At 40.4% G+C, this 16,852-nt stretch overlaps 1 protein-coding gene across 1 annotated transcript in view; it reads left to right on the top strand.

Moving 5' to 3' along the window:
- Positions 1-16,852, top strand: part of LOC117524459 (speckle-type POZ protein-like A) — a 33,629-nt gene that overhangs the window by 13,131 nt on the left and 3,646 nt on the right. The window contains exons 4-7 of the mRNA XM_034186247.1: positions 98-249; positions 1,175-1,302; positions 4,678-4,855; positions 16,555-16,610. Of these exons, the coding sequence (XP_034042138.1) occupies positions 98-249; positions 1,175-1,302; positions 4,678-4,855; positions 16,555-16,610 (514 nt within the window). The remainder of the gene's footprint in view (positions 1-97; positions 250-1,174; positions 1,303-4,677; positions 4,856-16,554; positions 16,611-16,852) is intronic.

Below are 16,852 nucleotides of genomic sequence, written 5' to 3'. Positions count from 1 at the left end.
TTATCTTATTGTCTTATTATATTAATCCTTTTGTTGTGATGTAACATGTTCTGCAATTCATGATGATGCGGAACTTTAATTCTTTGTTTGTTTGCAGGTGTCTGCGAGTCAATCCAAAGGGGCTTGATGATGAAAGCAAAGATTATCTGTCATTATATTTACTTCTTGTTAGTTGTCCAAAAAGTGAAGTCAGAGCAAAGTTCAAATTTTCGTTGTTGAATGCTAAAAGAGAGGAGACAAAAGCAATGGGTGAGTATCATTCTCTGGACAGTATGAAGATTTTATTTGACTTCCTGAGTAGTTTTGAGTATATGGTGTAGATTTTAGTCTGACAATCATTATGCAATGTTTTCCCGAGGAATTTTTTCAGGCCTGGTGGTACTTGCTGAAAAACTGAAAGAGGTGTGAGGTTCCAAAATGCAAAAGCTAAAATGATGTGCTCTTTATTTATGATCTCAGACCATATCCCTGCAAAACTTGATCCTTGGCTTTGTGTGCGTGCGTGTGTGTGTGTGTATGTATAAGTACTTTGTTACCGTATCTGCACTTCAGAGTACCCAGGGCCAAGCATCAGCCACCCCCTTTTTTTGTAGAACATTGGCTTAAAGACCAGCCTAAATGGAGTTTTTTTTTTTTTTTTTTATTAAGTTTATTAAACAGCCACCCACAATTAAATAATTTCATGATCCCAGCACATCATAAAAAAAAAATAGTTTTCATGATGTTTTTCTCATCACTTCCACGTCTTATCTGTGACAACATCATCAGTGTTGACTGGAAGCCCACTGGCAAGTTGCGAACAAAGACGGGACAAAACAAACCTGGAAAGGTCCCTGTCTGCTGTCTGCTCAAAGTTTTGAGCAAGTACACAACTTGTCTCCAGACATTCCAGACATCAGCTGATGTCACCTCATAAGGAACACATTTAATGAATAATAAAAGGATTTGTACAGGACAAAAGTGTACACAAATGATAATGTATTATTAGCCGTGTTCATGCATCAGCCCACCCCCCTCTTCAAACAGAATTTCACGCAGAATGCCCTGGGCAGTCCGACGTGCGAGTACGATATATGTATATTTAGTTATTTACTTTTTGTCTCGTGTCATTTGCTGTTGAACTTTGTCATGCACGAGGTGCGTCAACTTGCTAACCATGATTTTCTTGTTACAGAAAGCCAAAGAGCGTATAGATTTGTTCAAGGCAAAGACTGGGGCTTTAAAAAATTTATAAGGCGAGATTTCCTCCTTGATGAAGCTAACGGGCTCTTACCAGATGACAAGTTAACCCTATTCTGCGAGGTACACCTACATATGCTTTTTTTATAGTCCATACGATGGTAATTTTTTGTCTTGTGTTGGCCATTTCTGGTTGATACATTCAAATGTCAATGAGTGAAAGCAGAGATTGAAAGTAGCACAGCGGTTTCTGTCAGTATTGAGTTTGAAAACATTTTCTGTCCTTGTGTTGAAAAATTGTTTTTTAGAGTTGCTTACAAGTTGGCTACTTACAAAGAAGCAGACTAGAAAGCTGATCTGAGGGTCTGTTCATCTCAGCTGGCCCTCAGGACATTTTGAGCAGTTTGGGAACCCAGTGCCTCCTGTTTTGGGATGTGATTTCTGTCCTGGTGCAGATAATCAGTTACAATTTGTCAAATATTTTTGCAGTTTCTTTCTCCGCCTCTTTGGTGCACTCTGATTTTTCTGTATCAGTGTACAGTATTTGTATCATTAAGTTACAAATATAGTGTTATTCAAAGACTTGAGAAAATACATTTTTGTTTAATTTTAATGTTCAGCTCAGGCAAGTGTGATGCACCTTTTTGCTCAACTTTTTAAGAAACTGAGATTTGTGAAGAATTAATCAGAATATTTTATTTGCACAGTTCCATGTGCACAAAGCAGATAAAAGTGCTCTGTATGATGCAGTGACTGTGCCCACAGCCAAAGAGGTTATTATATGAGAACTAGCGCCCGCACTTGCACTGACCCATGTCCCGGCAAGAAGGCGTGATTGCCAATATAATTCTGGGCAACTTATTAGGCAGCGCCCATAGACGCTCAATTAGTCTCGTCAAGAAACAAGTGGAATATGCCGGAAAGCTGCGCATGTTGGCAAAGCCACAAACTGAGGAACAAGGGAGACAATATTTCCTTCCTTAAGTAAGTGGTTTTGGTTATTCTTGTCACTTTGTCCGTGACATTTGGTTGATATGTTTCCTGCCTGTTCCTGTGTCGTCCGATGACACGGACCATTAACTCTTCACTTATGTCTAGTTGACATTTTCCCCTGCTAGACTGATATCTAGTTAAAATACTTGTCGTTAGTGATTAGAATTGTTCGACAAGACCAACAAATTTTTTTTTATTTCCACCTTAAAATAATGAGCTGCTGCTGGGAGATTATAATGACCCGCGCTGTGCTGCCCACAGTCACACCCACACAGAATGAATGAAACTCAGTCAATAAAGGGTAATTGTGAAAAAATAGTTTATATATATATATATATATATATATATATATATATATATATATATATATATATATATATATATATATATATATATATATATATATATATATACACATACACTGAACACAGCAGCACAGCTGGAACAGATCAGATCTGTGTAACTTTCAACACTAATATTTGGTAATGTGTGTGTCAGAGAAAGTTTTTAATACTTTCCTTAGATAATTTAATGTAAACTAATTTTACTGGCTCGATATTCAGGTCAGAATGGCATTTTAACATGTATTTTGTGAGCGTTTTTCTGAGTGTGTTCATTCGTGAATCCCATTGAAAATGCATTAACATCCGGGAGCTTTGTCAATATTTTTCCCGGTTAGGAGGCGTCATGTCGCTGTCCATGAAAGATGTTTGTGTTTAGTGGGCAGCATTGGGAATGTGGACTCTAGTTCTCATATATAACCTCTTTGTCCATAGCACACAAACGCATCCACATAACTGAGCATGTGTGCACCTTTAACTAAGTAAATTGTGACATTTATTTGTTCCAACCAACAGAATTGAAGCAAAATGATTACTTGTGCTGTTTTCTCAGTGGAAGCACAGAGTGAACACACAAAACTAACCTCATGAAACAAGCATGAAGTAATCGCTTTAACTCAAGTATGGTCACGAATTAAAATAAATGCCCCCCACCCCGTTGCCAAGGACACGTCATAGTTTGTACTTGACTTTTATTTCAGACTTTTTTTTTTTTATAGAAACACACACAGTGCCGCACAAACCACAACAGTGCTTTCACTGTTCATCCAAAAGGTCAGAAATCTTAGTTTTTACCACTAGTACTGGCAGAATTTTTAAGATTTTGTTTGTTTGTTTTATTTTTATTTGCTACTGTGGTCATTCACAGGCAAACTCGGGCCAGGGAGATCCCTACCTTATGATTAGAGCTCAACTGTTGAGATGCTGAGAGATATTTTGCACGTACGTCATTTTTCAAAAACAGCTTTTAATTCAGAAAAAAGGTTCCTTTTTTTTTTTTTTCAAGAAGTGATCAATTTTAGTTGTCAGAAAGCAAAAACAAGAAATTATGTAGTTTTAAAGGTCATATTTCAGAAATTCAGATTTTTGTTATTTATTTATTTTATTTAATTTTTTTATATTTATTTGTGGAACAGCTCACTGTACCTTTCAGCACCTCAAATAATGGCCAAAGAATGCTTATGGCAAAACGGACCACGATGGCACATGTGTAATTAAACTTAATCGTGAAGCTGTTCTGCTGTAGTGTTCACAATTCAGTGCATAGCTGTTGAATTTTTCAAGATGGTAGATAGTATTGACTTTCCAGAAATTCCTAAAACAAACTCCATGTGGTAGTGGTCAGAGTGGGACCAGCCAGATGGCCGACTAGTTTAAAAAGCTCCAATTGCCCTTCACTCTGCGCGATGAGGAGAAGGGAATGAGAACAGAAGCTGTGTTTATACCCGAAAATAGTGAGGGGAAAAAAAAAAACAAGGCCTTGAAAATTTGTGTGCGTGGTGTGTACTCTGGTTAACATTACTTATTAGAACTGCTTTGTGTTTAGATGTACAGAAACTGGATTCATTCCTGCTTTAACAAAAATGAATAGAAATTGAAGATGTCTTTTTTCACTGAGCAGTCTTTCCTTTCGTTTCTTTTTTTTTCCATTCATAAAAGTCTTTTACCTTGTCAGGATGAAAATGCACCTGACTTTGGATGCACAAGCTGTAATGGTGTCTTTGAATGGCACATATTGATGCAATAATTTAAAATTCCATGAGTCATTTCCTTTCTACACCTTGGAAAGGAAATTGCTCCCCCAGTTTTTCATTCTTGAGAGTGACACTTGCTCTAGTTGAAAAGAAATAACTGAATTCACTGTGTCAGAGCAATAAAACTTTGATAAATGTCTTTTCTCTGTAATTGGGCCAATTTCCACCAGTAAATGGTGCATCTGACAGCATTTCCAAGTTCTGTTTTGATTCAAGTTGCCAAATTTTGTTTAAATCAATACTCTTGTGCTTGTTTTCTGTCCAATAGCTATGAGAATAGTTTTGTTTTCTATCATTTTGAGGGGTCGTACTTGTGGAATGAGTCGTCACATTGTTGTCATAGTGTTGTAATGGGTCTTTAAAATATGCACTTATGATTGCGTCTCTCTTTGTGTGTTTCTCCTGAAAAGGTAAGCGTTGTCCAAGATTCCGTTAACATTTCTGGGCAGTCCAACATGAACATGCTGAAGGTACCAGAGTGTCAGCTGTCTGATGACCTAGGGAATCTTTGGGAGTGTTCACGGTTCACAGACTGCAGTCTCTACGTGGGAGGGCAGGAGTTCAAAGCGCACAAATCCATCCTTGCTGGTAAGACTGACTCCTGTCTGGGGCACTGCAGCGTGCCAAGTCTGAGAGTCGAGCTCAGTGTAGCAAGACCTGTCTGTGGCTTTTCTTAACGGCCTCTCCTGCAGAGCCGTAAGCACCTCACAGCTACTGAGGGTCTGTTTCCCTGGCTGGAGTTTCAGCTGGTCTGTTCTCTAGTGGGCTCTAATCCACCTACTTGGACCTGCTTGACCCAGATGACTGTAGGATCCATGAGATTAAGTGGTGAGCTCACTCACTTTAGTTTGTCTGTTTTAGAGATGTGGCAGCTGCAGTGATCAGTGGGCAGTTACAAAGCATTTACATTTTAAAACTCTTAATGAAATACATTCTGCCACCACAAGGTTCCTTATTATTATCAGTAATTTATTATTAACTTAACAGCTAGACCAAGGGTCCAGTAATGTGTAAGATTCTCCTGACCTTGCCTTACATCAACTACACCTAAATTATTAATGATTAATAACAACTACAATTTGTACTATCATTTATGAAATAATAATACAATAAGGGTGTGTGTGTGTGTGTGTGTGTGTGTGTGTGTGTGTGAATAATTAACCACATTCACTCGATACCGAAGTAATTATAGTAGTGTAATTGGAGTACAAGATTTTACTCATGATGAATTTGTCACAGGTGAGTAAAGCACTCTGAGATTGATGGCTGATTTAATATGACTAAGGTTGTAAAAAAATGAACCGGGCTTGGCAATGCATTGATCTGTTTAATAAATGGCAATTTGTGTAACATGTTGACACATTGCAGGGAGGGAGTAATGTGGCTGTGTTTAGTCAGCTTGGACTCCACCGAAGATCAACTCAAAAACAAAAAAAAAAAACCTCACCCATGGTCATGTAAAATTGTGAGAGGGATAGGTGCCGAAACCCAGTATTAAATGGCTGAAATGATCAAAAACCATATTATTAATAAGCTCAGACAAACGAGATTAAAAACAGCAAATCTTAAGATAAAAACAGTCAGCAGAATAGAATAAAGCCAAAATAAAATAAAATGGAATAAAAAGACTAAAAGATTGAAATTATTGAGATATGTGATAGGCCTGTCTAAACAGGTATGTCTTGAGGCTTTTTAAAAAAGCTTCAACAGTTTGTGGAGCCCTCAGATGATCAGGGAAGGAGTTCCAAATATGAGTGTCCAGGTCCTGAGGAAGCTGGCAGGATGCCAGTGACAGGCCTCTTGTTTTGACCAAGCAGTCCATCCAGTTTGTCAGGGCCGGAGACAGTAGAAACGTTCCTCCTCCAGAGAGACTCGTGGCAAGACTCCTCTCACCTGGCACGGAATGGAGCTTGACAGGTGATAACAGGAAGCGTCTTCAGTTCCCAAGAGAAATTGTTTCAACATCACTGCGGCCTGACAATGTGACATGGGGGTGGTAGGAGTGGTGTTTCTGAAGGAGCTGGTTGAAGAGGATGAGCAAGGCAGCTTCTGTTTGTGGCTGAGGAGGAGGCATGGTAGTTGGCAATCAGGCAAGTGTCAAGGCAACAGCAGGGGGAAATCCCTGCCGTCCTCTGCCACCGAGAGATGTACTGGGTTAAAGGAGCAGAACATCAAGGATCAGTGGTCTCCAACTGATTTTAATAGGTGGTGCCGAGGTGTTGGTATTTAATGTGGAGTCCACCCTCCACCTTATTGTGGTGGAGGGTGGACTTTTTTCTGGTTCCGGAGCACAGCGGTGTTCTGCTGTATCTGTTAGCTGTTTGAACTGAGCTGTTTGAGTTCTTTGAATTAACAGTCTTTTTCAAGACTTTTTTACTTTTTTTTTACTTTTTCACCGTGCTCCAACGCCTAAAGAAGACCTCTAACGGTCGAAGCATCGCGACGGAGCTCTTTTATCAGCTAACCTTCATCAGCGTTGGCAAGCTAACTAGCTTGCTAACGCTTTCGTTTTTATTTTTATTTTATTTTTTAGCACTGTTGTCGTGCTGCTCCACAGCCTGCCTAGTGGATTTTTATTTTATTTTAGCACTGTTGTCGTGCGTTACCTGTGCTGCTCCACAGCCTGTCCAGTGGATTTTTATTTTATTTTTTAGCACTGTTGTCGTGCGTTACCTGTGCTGCTCCACAGCCTGTTCAGTGGATTTTTATTTTATTTTTTGGCGCTGTTGTCGTGCGTTGCCTGTGCTGCTCCACAGCCTGTCCAGTGGATTTTTATTTTATTTTTTACCACTGTTGTCGTGTGTTACCTGTGCTGCTCCACAGCCTGTCCAGTGGATTTTTATTTTATTTTTAGCACTGTTGTCGTGTGTTACCTGTGCTGCTCCACAGCCTGTTCAGTGGATTTTTATTTTATTTTTTAGCACTGTTGTCGTGCGTTACCTGTGCTGTTCCACAGCCTGTCCAGTGGATTTTTATTTTATTTTTTACCACTGTTGTCGTGTGTTACCTGTGCTGCTCCACAGCCTGTCCAGTGGATTTTTATTTTATTTTTTACCACTGTTGTCGTGCGTTACCTGTGCTGCTCCACAGCCTGTCCAGTGGATTTTGATTTTTATTTTATTTTTTTGGGCGCTGTTGTCGTGCGTTACCTGTGCTGCTCCACAGCCTGTCCAGTGGATTTTTATTTAGCGCTGTTGTCGTGCGTTACCTGTGCTGCTCCACAGCCTGTCTAGTGGATTTTTATTTTGTTTTAGCACTGTTGTCGTGCGTTGCCTGTGCTGCTCCACAGCCTGTCCAGTGGATTTTGATTTTGATTTTATTTTTTTTGGCACTGTTGTCGTGTGTTACCTGTGCTGCTCCACAGCCTGTCTAGTGGATTTTTATTTTATTTTTTACCACTGTTGTCGTGTGTTACCTGTGCTGCTCCGCAGCCTGTCCAGTGGATTTTTATTTTATTATTTTATTTTATTTATTTATTTATTTATTTTTTTTTAGCACTGTTGTCGTGCGTTACCTGTGCTGCTCCACAGCCTGTCCAGTGGATTTTTATTTTATTTTTAGCACTGTTGTCGTGCGTTACCTGTGCTGCTCCACAGCCTGTCCAGTGGATTTTTATTTTATTTTTTAGCACTGTTGTCGTGCGTTACCTGTGCTGCTCCACAGCCTGTCCAGTGGATTTTGATTTTTATTTTATTTTTTTGGGCGCTGTTGTCGTGCGTTACCTGTGCTGCTCCACAGCCTGTCCAGTGGATTTTTATTTAGCGCTGTTGTCGTGCGTTACCTGTGCTGCTCCACAGCCTGTCTAGTGGATTTTTATTTTGTTTTAGCACTGTTGTCGTGCGTTGCCTGTGCTGCTCCACAGCCTGTCCAGTGGATTTTTTTTTTTTTTTTTTTTTAGCACTGTTGTTGTGCGTTACCTGTGCTGCTCCACAGCCTGTCCAGTGGATTTTTATTTTGTTTTAGCACTGTTGTTGTGCGTTACCTGTGCTGCTCCACAGCCTGTCTAGTGGATTTTTATTTTGTTTTAGCACTGTTGTCGTGCGTTACCTGTGCTGCTCCACAGCCTGTCTAGTGGATTTTTATTTTGTTTTAGCACTGTTGTTGTGCGTTACCTGTGCTGCTCCACAGCCTGTCTAGTGGATTTTTATTTTGTTTTAGCACTGTTGTTGTGCGTTACCTGTGCTGCTCCACAGCCTGTCTAGTGGATTTCTATTTTGTTTTAGCACTGTTGTCGTGCGTTACCTGTGCTGCTCCACAGCCTGTCTAGTGGATTTTTATTTTGTTTTAGCACTGTTGTCGTGCGTTGCCTGTGCTGCTCCACAGCCTGTCCAGTGGATTTTTATTTTTATTTTATTTTATTTTTTAGCACTGTTGTTGTGCGTTACCTGTGCTGCTCCACAGCCTGTCTAGTGGATTTTTATTTTATTTTAGCACTGTTGTCGTGCGTTACCTGTGCTGCTCCACAGCCTGTCTAGTGGATTTTTATTTTGTTTTAGCACTGTTGTCGTGCGTTGCCTGTGCTGCTCCACAGCCTGTCCAGTGGATTTTTATTTTTATTTTATTTTATTTTTTAGCACTGTTGTTGTGCGTTACCTGTGCTGCTCCACAGCCTGTCTAGTGGATTTTTATTTTATTTTAGCACTGTTGTCGTGCGTTACCTGTGCTGCTCCACAGCCTGTCTAGTGTCGGATTCCCTGTTTGGGAATCCGCTAGCTTAGCGTAGCTACTAGCTCTTAGCCGTTTTAGCATGGCGGCTTCTCCTGTCTCTCCCGTACTTTTCTGCTCTGGGTGTGAAATGTTTAGTTATTCCTCGGCCTCTTTTAGCAGTAACGGTACATGTAATAAGTGCAGCTTATTCGTAGCTTTGGAGGCCAGGCTGGGCGAATTGGAGGCTCGGCTCCGCACCGTGGAAAATTCTACAGCTAGCCAGGCCCCTGTAGTCGGTGCGGACCAAGGTAGTTTAGCCGCCGTTAGTTCCCCCCTGGCAGACCCCGTGCAGTCGGGAAGGCAGGCTGACTGGGTGACTGTGAGGAGGAAGCGTAGCCCTAAACAGAAGCCCCGTGTACACCGTCAACCCGTTCACATCTCTAACCGTTTTTCCCCACTCGACGATACACTCGCCGAGGATCAAACTCTGGTTATTGGCGACTGTTTTGAGAAATGTGAAGTTAGCGACACCAGCAACCATTGTCAATTGTCTTCCGGGGGCCAGAGCAGGCGACATCGAAGGACATTTGAAATTGCTGGCTAAGGCTAAGCGTAAATTTGGTAAGATTGTAATTCACGTCGGCAGTAATGACACTCGGTTACGCCAATCGGAGGTCACTAAAATTAACATTGAATCGGTGTGTAACTTTGCAAAAACAATGTCGGACTCTGTTGTTTTCTCTGGGCCCCTCCCCAATCAGACCGGGAGTGACATGTTTAGCCGCATGTTCTCCTTGAATTGCTGGCTGTCTGAGTGGTGTCCAAAAAATGAGGTGGGCTTCATTGATAATTGGCAAAGCTTCTGGGGAAAACCTGGTCTTGTTAGGAGAGACGGCATCCATCCCACTTTAGAGGGAGCAGCTCTCATTTCTAGAAATCTGGCCAATTTTTTGGGATCCTCCAAACTGTGACTGTCTAGCGTTGGGACCAGGAGGCAGAGCTGTGGTCTTATACACCTCTCTGCAGCTTCTCTCCCCCTGCCATCCCCCTATTACCCCATCCCCGTAGAGACGGTGCCTGCTCCCAGACCACCAATAACTAGCAAAAATCTATTTAAGCATAAAAATTCAAAAAGAAAAATAATATAGCACCTTCAATTGCACCACAGACTAAAACAGTTAAATGTGGTCTATTAAACATTAGGTCTCTTTCTTCTAAGTCCCTGTTGGTAAATGATATAATAATTGATCAACGTATTGATTTATTCTGCCTAACAGAAACTTGGTTACAGCAGGATGAATATGTTAGTTTAAATGAGTCAACACCCCCGAGTCACACTAACTGTCAGAATGCTCGTAGCACGGGCCGGGGCGGAGGATTAGCAGCAATCTTCCATTCCAGCTTATTAATTAATCAAAAACCTAGACAGAGCTTTAATTCATTTGAAAGCTTGTCTCTTAGTCTTGTCCATCCAAATTGGAAGTCCCAAAAACCAGTTTTATTTGTTATTATCTATCGTCCACCTGGTCGTTACTGTGAGTTTCTCTGTGAATTTTCAGACCTTTTGTCTGACTTAGTGCTTAGCTCAGATAAGATAATTATAATGGGCGATTTTAACATCCACACAGATGCTGAGAATGACAGCCTCAACACTGCATTTAATCTATTATTAGACTCTATCGGCTTTGCTCAAAAAGTAAATGAGTCCACCCACCACTTTAATCATATTTTAGATCTTGTTCTGACTTATGGTATGGAAATAGAAGACTTAACAGTATTCCCTGAAAACTCCCTTTTGTCTGATCATTTTTAATAACATTTACATTTACCCTGATGGACTACCCTGCAGTGGGGAATAAGTTTCATTACACTAGAAGTCTTTCAGAAAGCGCTGTAACTAGGTTTAAGGATATGATTCCTTCTTTATGTTCTCTAATGTCATATACCAACACAGAGCAGAGTAGCTACCTAAACTCTGTAAGGGAGTTAGAGTATCTTGTCAATAGTTTTACATCCTCATTGAAGACAACTTTGGATGCTGTAGCTCCTCTGAAAAAGAGAGCTTTAAATCAGAAGTGTCTGACTCCGTGGTATAACTCACAAACTCGTAGCTTAAAGCTGATAACCCGTAAGTTGGAGAGGAAATGGCGTCTCACTAATTTAGAAGATCTTCACTTAGCCTGGAAAAAGAGTTTGTTGCTCTATAAGAAAGCCCTTCGTGAAGCTAGGACATCTTTCTACTCATCACTAATTGAAGAAAATAAGAACAACCCCAGGTTTCTTTTCAGCACTGTAGCCAGGCTGACAAAGAGTCAGAGCTCTATTGAGCTGAGTATTCCATTAACTTTAACTAGTAATGACTTCATGACTTTCTTTGCTAACAAAATTTTGACTATTAGAGAAAAAATTACTCATAACCATCCCAAGATGTATCGTTATCTTTGGCTGCTTTCAGTGATGCCGGTATTTGGTTAGACTCTTTCTCTCCGATTGTTCTGTCTGAGTTATTTTCATTAGTTACTTCATCCAAACCATCAACATGCTTATTAGACCCCATTCCTGCCAGGCTGCTCAAGGAAGTCCTACCATTATTTAATGCTTCAATCTTAAATATGATCAATCTATCTTTGTTAGTTGGTTATGTACCACAGGCCTTTAAGGTGGCAGTAATTAAACCATTACTTAAAAAGCCATCACTTGACCCAGCTATCTTAGCTAATTATAGGCCAATCTCCAACCTTCCTTTTCTCTCAAAGATTCTTGAGAGGGTAGTTGTAAAACAGCTAACTGATCACCTGCAGAGGAATGGTCTATTTGAAGAGTTTCAGTCAGGTTTTAGAATTCATCATAGTACAGAAACAGCATTAGTGAAGGTTACAAATGATCTTCTTATGGCTTCGGACAGTGGACTTATCTCTGTGCTTGTTCTGTTGGACCTCAGTGCTGCTTTTGATACTGTTGACCATAAAATTTTATTACAGAGATTAGAGCATGTCATAGGTATTAAAGGCATTGCGCTGCGGTGGTTTGAATCATATTTGTCTAATAGATTACAGTTTGTTCATGTAAATGGGGAATCTTCTTCACAGACTAAAGTTAATTATGGAGTTCCACAAGGTTCTGTGCTAGGACCAATTTTATTCACTTTATACATGCTTCCCTTGGGCAGTATTATTAGACGGTATTGCTTAAATTTTCATTGTTACGCAGATGATACCCAGCTTTATCTATCCATGAAGCCAGAGGATACGCACCAATTAGCTAAACTGCAGGATTGTCTTACAGACATAAAGACATGGATGACCTCTAATTTCCTGCTTTTAAACTCAGATAAAACTGAAGTTATTGTACTTGGCCCCACAAATCTTAGAAGCATGGTGTCTAACCAGATCGTTACTCTGGATGGCATTTCCCTGATCTCTAGTAATACTGTGAGAATCTTGGAGTTATTTTTGATCAGGATATGTCATTCAAAGCGCATATTAAACAAATATGTAGGACTGCCTTTTTGCATTTACGCAATATCTCTAAAATCAGAAAGGTCTTGTCTCAGAGTGATGCTGAAAAACTAATTCATGCATTTGTTTCCTCTAGGCTGGACTATTGTAATTCATTATTATCAGGTTGTCCTAAAAGTTCCCTAAAAAGCCTTCAGTTGGTTCAGAATGCTGCAGCTAGAGTACTGACGGGGACTAGCAGGAGAGAGCATATCTCACCCGTGTTGGCCTCCCTTCATTGGCTTCCTGTTAATGCTAGAATAGAATTTAAAATTCTTCTTCTTACTTATAAGGTTTTGAATAATCAGGTCCCATCTTATCTTAGGGACCTCATAGTACCATATTACCCCATTAGAGCGCTTCGCTCTCAGACTGCGGGCTTACTTGTAGTTCCTAGGGTTTGTAAGAGTAGAATGGGAGGCAGAGCCTTCAGCTTTCAGGCTCCTCTCCTGTGGAACCAGCTCCCAATTCAGATCAGGGAGACAGATACCCTCTCTACTTTTAAGATTAGGCTTAAAACTTTCCTTTTCGCTAAGGCTTATAGTTAGGGCTGGATCGGGTGACCCTGGACCATCCCTTGGTTATGTTGCTTTAGACGTAGACTGTGTTTCATAATTATTGTATGGCCTTGCCTTGCAATGTGGAGCGCCTTGGGGCAACTGTTTGTTGTGATTTGGCGCTATACAAGAAAAAAGTTGATTGATTGATTGATAATGAGTAGTATACAGGGATTAGTCCACCAGTGGAGGTCCGTCGGCCAGTCACGCCAAGCTGGTCAAGTAGCAGAGTCGTGGAGAATTTAGGACAAAGGATTTTTGCTGCTTAATCATAAAATCATTTCCTCAAAGGTGTCCAAATAAATTTGAGAGAATCAGAGTCTCAAAGCAACAGTTTTTATTTTTTGCCAACTAAAAAGGAAGCAAAATCCACAGTCTTCAGCAACATCAGGACAGATTCAAAGAGTCAATGACTGACTATGCACTTTATACACACAGGGGTCAGCAACTCCACCCACAAGGGGCGGCCTTTCTAAATTTAGCACTTTTTACACCAATAAAAACAGTTATTAGTAACATCAAATGAAAACAAATGAAAATTATTTCATTTCTTGGGCATCACCCAGCCAGTGAGTTCACTCTCGGTCAGGGTGGAGGTGTAAAAAATAAATAAATAAATAAATAAAACAAAAATACCTTTGTTGTGGAAAATTACCAGGCTAGTGGGTGCATCTCTGGGTCAGCAGGGCCTGAGCCATGACACTTTACTCCTCTGGTAAATCCTATATTTTTAATCCAATATTCATGTTCTTCACAAATTAAGTGTTTCACAAACCCCGTTTCTGGCATTACATATTATCATGATGGGTTTTTCATTAGCACATCATCTTCCTTTAACAAAACAAATTACACTACAGCAACTTGTATTTCAAGTAAAATTTCTCAGTGACACCCCTGGAGGTAATACTAGGCTATTTTTTGTTGCAAAATAATGTCCAGGAGTGCATACTTTGTCATATTTTTAAAGAGATGATTGAATGTAATATTGAAATATTAATGGAAATACTTTAAAGTTTAATTTAGGTAAACTTGTTATATTAATTGAGTGATTAAAAATAATTGTTCAATTCAGCAAAAAAATCAGTCAAGTACTCAATCAAAAAAAATGTTGATTAATCGACTTAAAAATAGTCATTAGATGCAGCCCTCGTGATTTCTCTGAAGTCTTGTGTGATGCCTGAGAGTTAGCAGGTCACGGGACAGTTAAAGTGTAGAGGGTAGATATGTTCCATTTTTAACAAACGGTGTGTTGAACTGACATTAAGCTGTTCAGATCAAGTGCACCGGACGAACCAACGGTCCACCTATTGCATTTCCACATGCATCACTTTTTTCCCCTTTTTTTAATGGCAGATCAAATTTTCATATTAATAGCAGAATTTGTTGATGTGTTTTTAGTGACTTATTAATCCATGTACAACTGAGTCAAATTAAGTGTGTTCACGATGCTTGGAGGTGAGTCCATCAGGTGAAGTGAGTAATACGTGGTAAGATGTGATTTGCTGAAGTTGTATGCTTATGTATCCAAAAATCTGTAATCGAACATTTTGTGTGGTAGGTATGCATGAAGCGCGAGTACAAAGGTTTTCTCATAACTCCCTCATTTAAGCACACTTTGAGTTACGACTTGTTAGGCACAGCCTCCAGTGCACACACTGGGGAAACAAGGTGTGTAGAAAACTCTATAAAAATGTGGTACCTTTATTATAGACTACAATTACCAAAATTATTGTGGAATTGTTAGAATGTGTTAAAATTGATTTAAAAAAAAAAAAAAGTACAGATACTGTAAACCTCAAAGCACCAGTCCACTGAGAACCACACAGAAAATGAGGCAGCCGCAAGGCCAAAAATTGTATCCTGGTGTTTTTAGGCTGACTAAAGATATATTTATTGGTATTTTATATGAAAAGGGAGGGGGGGAAAAAGGACCTTCGGCTGCTCCCTTGTTTTCATTAAGGGTCACCGCAGCAGATCCAAGGTGGGTCTGCATGTTAATTTGGCACAGGTTTTGCACTGGATATGCAATCAGGCGCCGAAAAATTAAACCTGTTTAATTTTTTTGGCGTCCTGTGCTTGACGCAGAAAGGAAGCGGTTCCAGCGCAAGTCGGGGCAAAGAGGCATAACTCGGGGCAAAGAGGCGTTACTCGGCGTGACTCGGAAGCCAATTTATGATTCCTGCCGTGTTCCATTGTTCCCGCAGTATAAATCACTCAGGATTGTTTTTATACCATGTACTTAATGCAGTAAAAACTACACGCTGAAAAAAAAAAAGACCACAGAAAAAAAAAATGCAGACTGATTGCCAGAAATATCCAGTACAAGTCCGGACATCTCTAGTCCACTAATGGACGTTCGTTCACGCGCGCACATGTGAACAATTAAAAGAAAAAAAAAAAGTCTGGATGCAGGCATTAGTTCCTTGTTCTCTGCTCAAACTCTCACATCACAGTTAAAAAAGGGACAAAAAAGGACATGTTAACATCAAATAGAACTCCAGACATCTCCACATTTGCTTGACGGTTTGTTCGTGTGCGCGCATCTCGCGGTCAAAGGAGGAAAGAAAAGAAATTGTCTGCAGGCAGTTAGTTCCTTTCTCCACATTTGCTCAAGAACGTTTCTACGCGCACGCGCATCTCGCAGTCAAGAGAGGAAAGATAAACTAGAACAGAACTCAGAGCGCAGCCCTGCAGCTCAGCACAAGTAGAAGAGAAGTCAGAGTGCACAGTCTGTCTGCAGCTAAACTGTGCACTCTGACTTTTCTGTGCAGAGAAGGAGGTGAGAACCTGCAGGCTGTGTTCTCACCTCCTCTCTGCCCCCTGCTGCACGCACCTGATGCAGAAATTCCTGCATCGTCATGACGCCACAGGAAGCAACTGGGAGCAGCCCCGGTGTGAAAGGGGCTGCTGGAATAAGGTCCAGAACTCCGAATGCTCAATACTTGGCCCAGCGTCACCAACAAAGTGCTTGGAATAGATGTATTTGTCCTTCTTGACATGTTTGTGGGAGAAATTGGGTCGACCACAAGCACGACTCGAATCCACTGTTTGTACTTCTCAGTGGTTTCAAAGACGGGATAAAGTTTACGCCTTCCATGTAATCCTTTGCGGGTATCTTGAATCGCTCCGAGTCCAACACAGGCCATAGCTACGGTGCTTTGTTGCCACCGTTTTTGGTTTAAAGGGCTATTCCATGGAAAATAAAACGAAAAAGCCGACTTAGTCCTTTTGGACGGAGGGAAAAGTTCAGCGCAGGCTTTGCCTCCTTCAGTCATGATGCAGAGCTAGCTAACGTTAGCTGCCTGATTGTAAACAGAGACAGAGGTGCGCACCGGGGGGAGGGCTTCCCCTCTGCCTGTCACGAATTCTCATAACCCGCTCATACCATGGGGATGGTATAATGGAAAATTTTTGTGGTTTTGATACCGTGGCTTTTTGATAACGTGGTATGCTTTGAAACCAGTTATCGGCCCATGTCTAGTCTCAATAAGTATTGATGATTGTTTTGGTGTTTTTTTTTTTTGTTTTTTGTTTTTTTTATAGCTGCCTGGCTTTTGCATTTATTAGTCTTGTGTTTCTTCCACAGCAAGGTCTCCAGTGTTTAATGCTATGTTTGAACATGAAATGGAAGAGAGTAAAAAGGTAAGAAAAGCTACTGATTATGATAATGATTTGCCATTGCGGTGTTTGTTTGGAATTCACGCCATGAATTTTATCTGCATTTGTGAAACTGAAATAAGCCAAATAACAGCTGACGAGAGAAAAGATGACCGATGAACCAACAAAGAGGTTCAGCAATAATTTGAATCTTCGGGTGAATCTGTTTCTTTTGACAATTTTCATTGAAAGACTGATTGTGTCCTCATTAACGCTGACTTCATCAC

The sequence above is a fragment of the Thalassophryne amazonica genome, chromosome 14 (assembly GCF_902500255.1).
Source record: "Thalassophryne amazonica chromosome 14, fThaAma1.1, whole genome shotgun sequence".
NCBI classification, from domain to species: domain Eukaryota; kingdom Metazoa; phylum Chordata; class Actinopteri; order Batrachoidiformes; family Batrachoididae; genus Thalassophryne; species Thalassophryne amazonica.
This window is presented reverse-complemented; position numbering and strand designations above follow the sequence as displayed.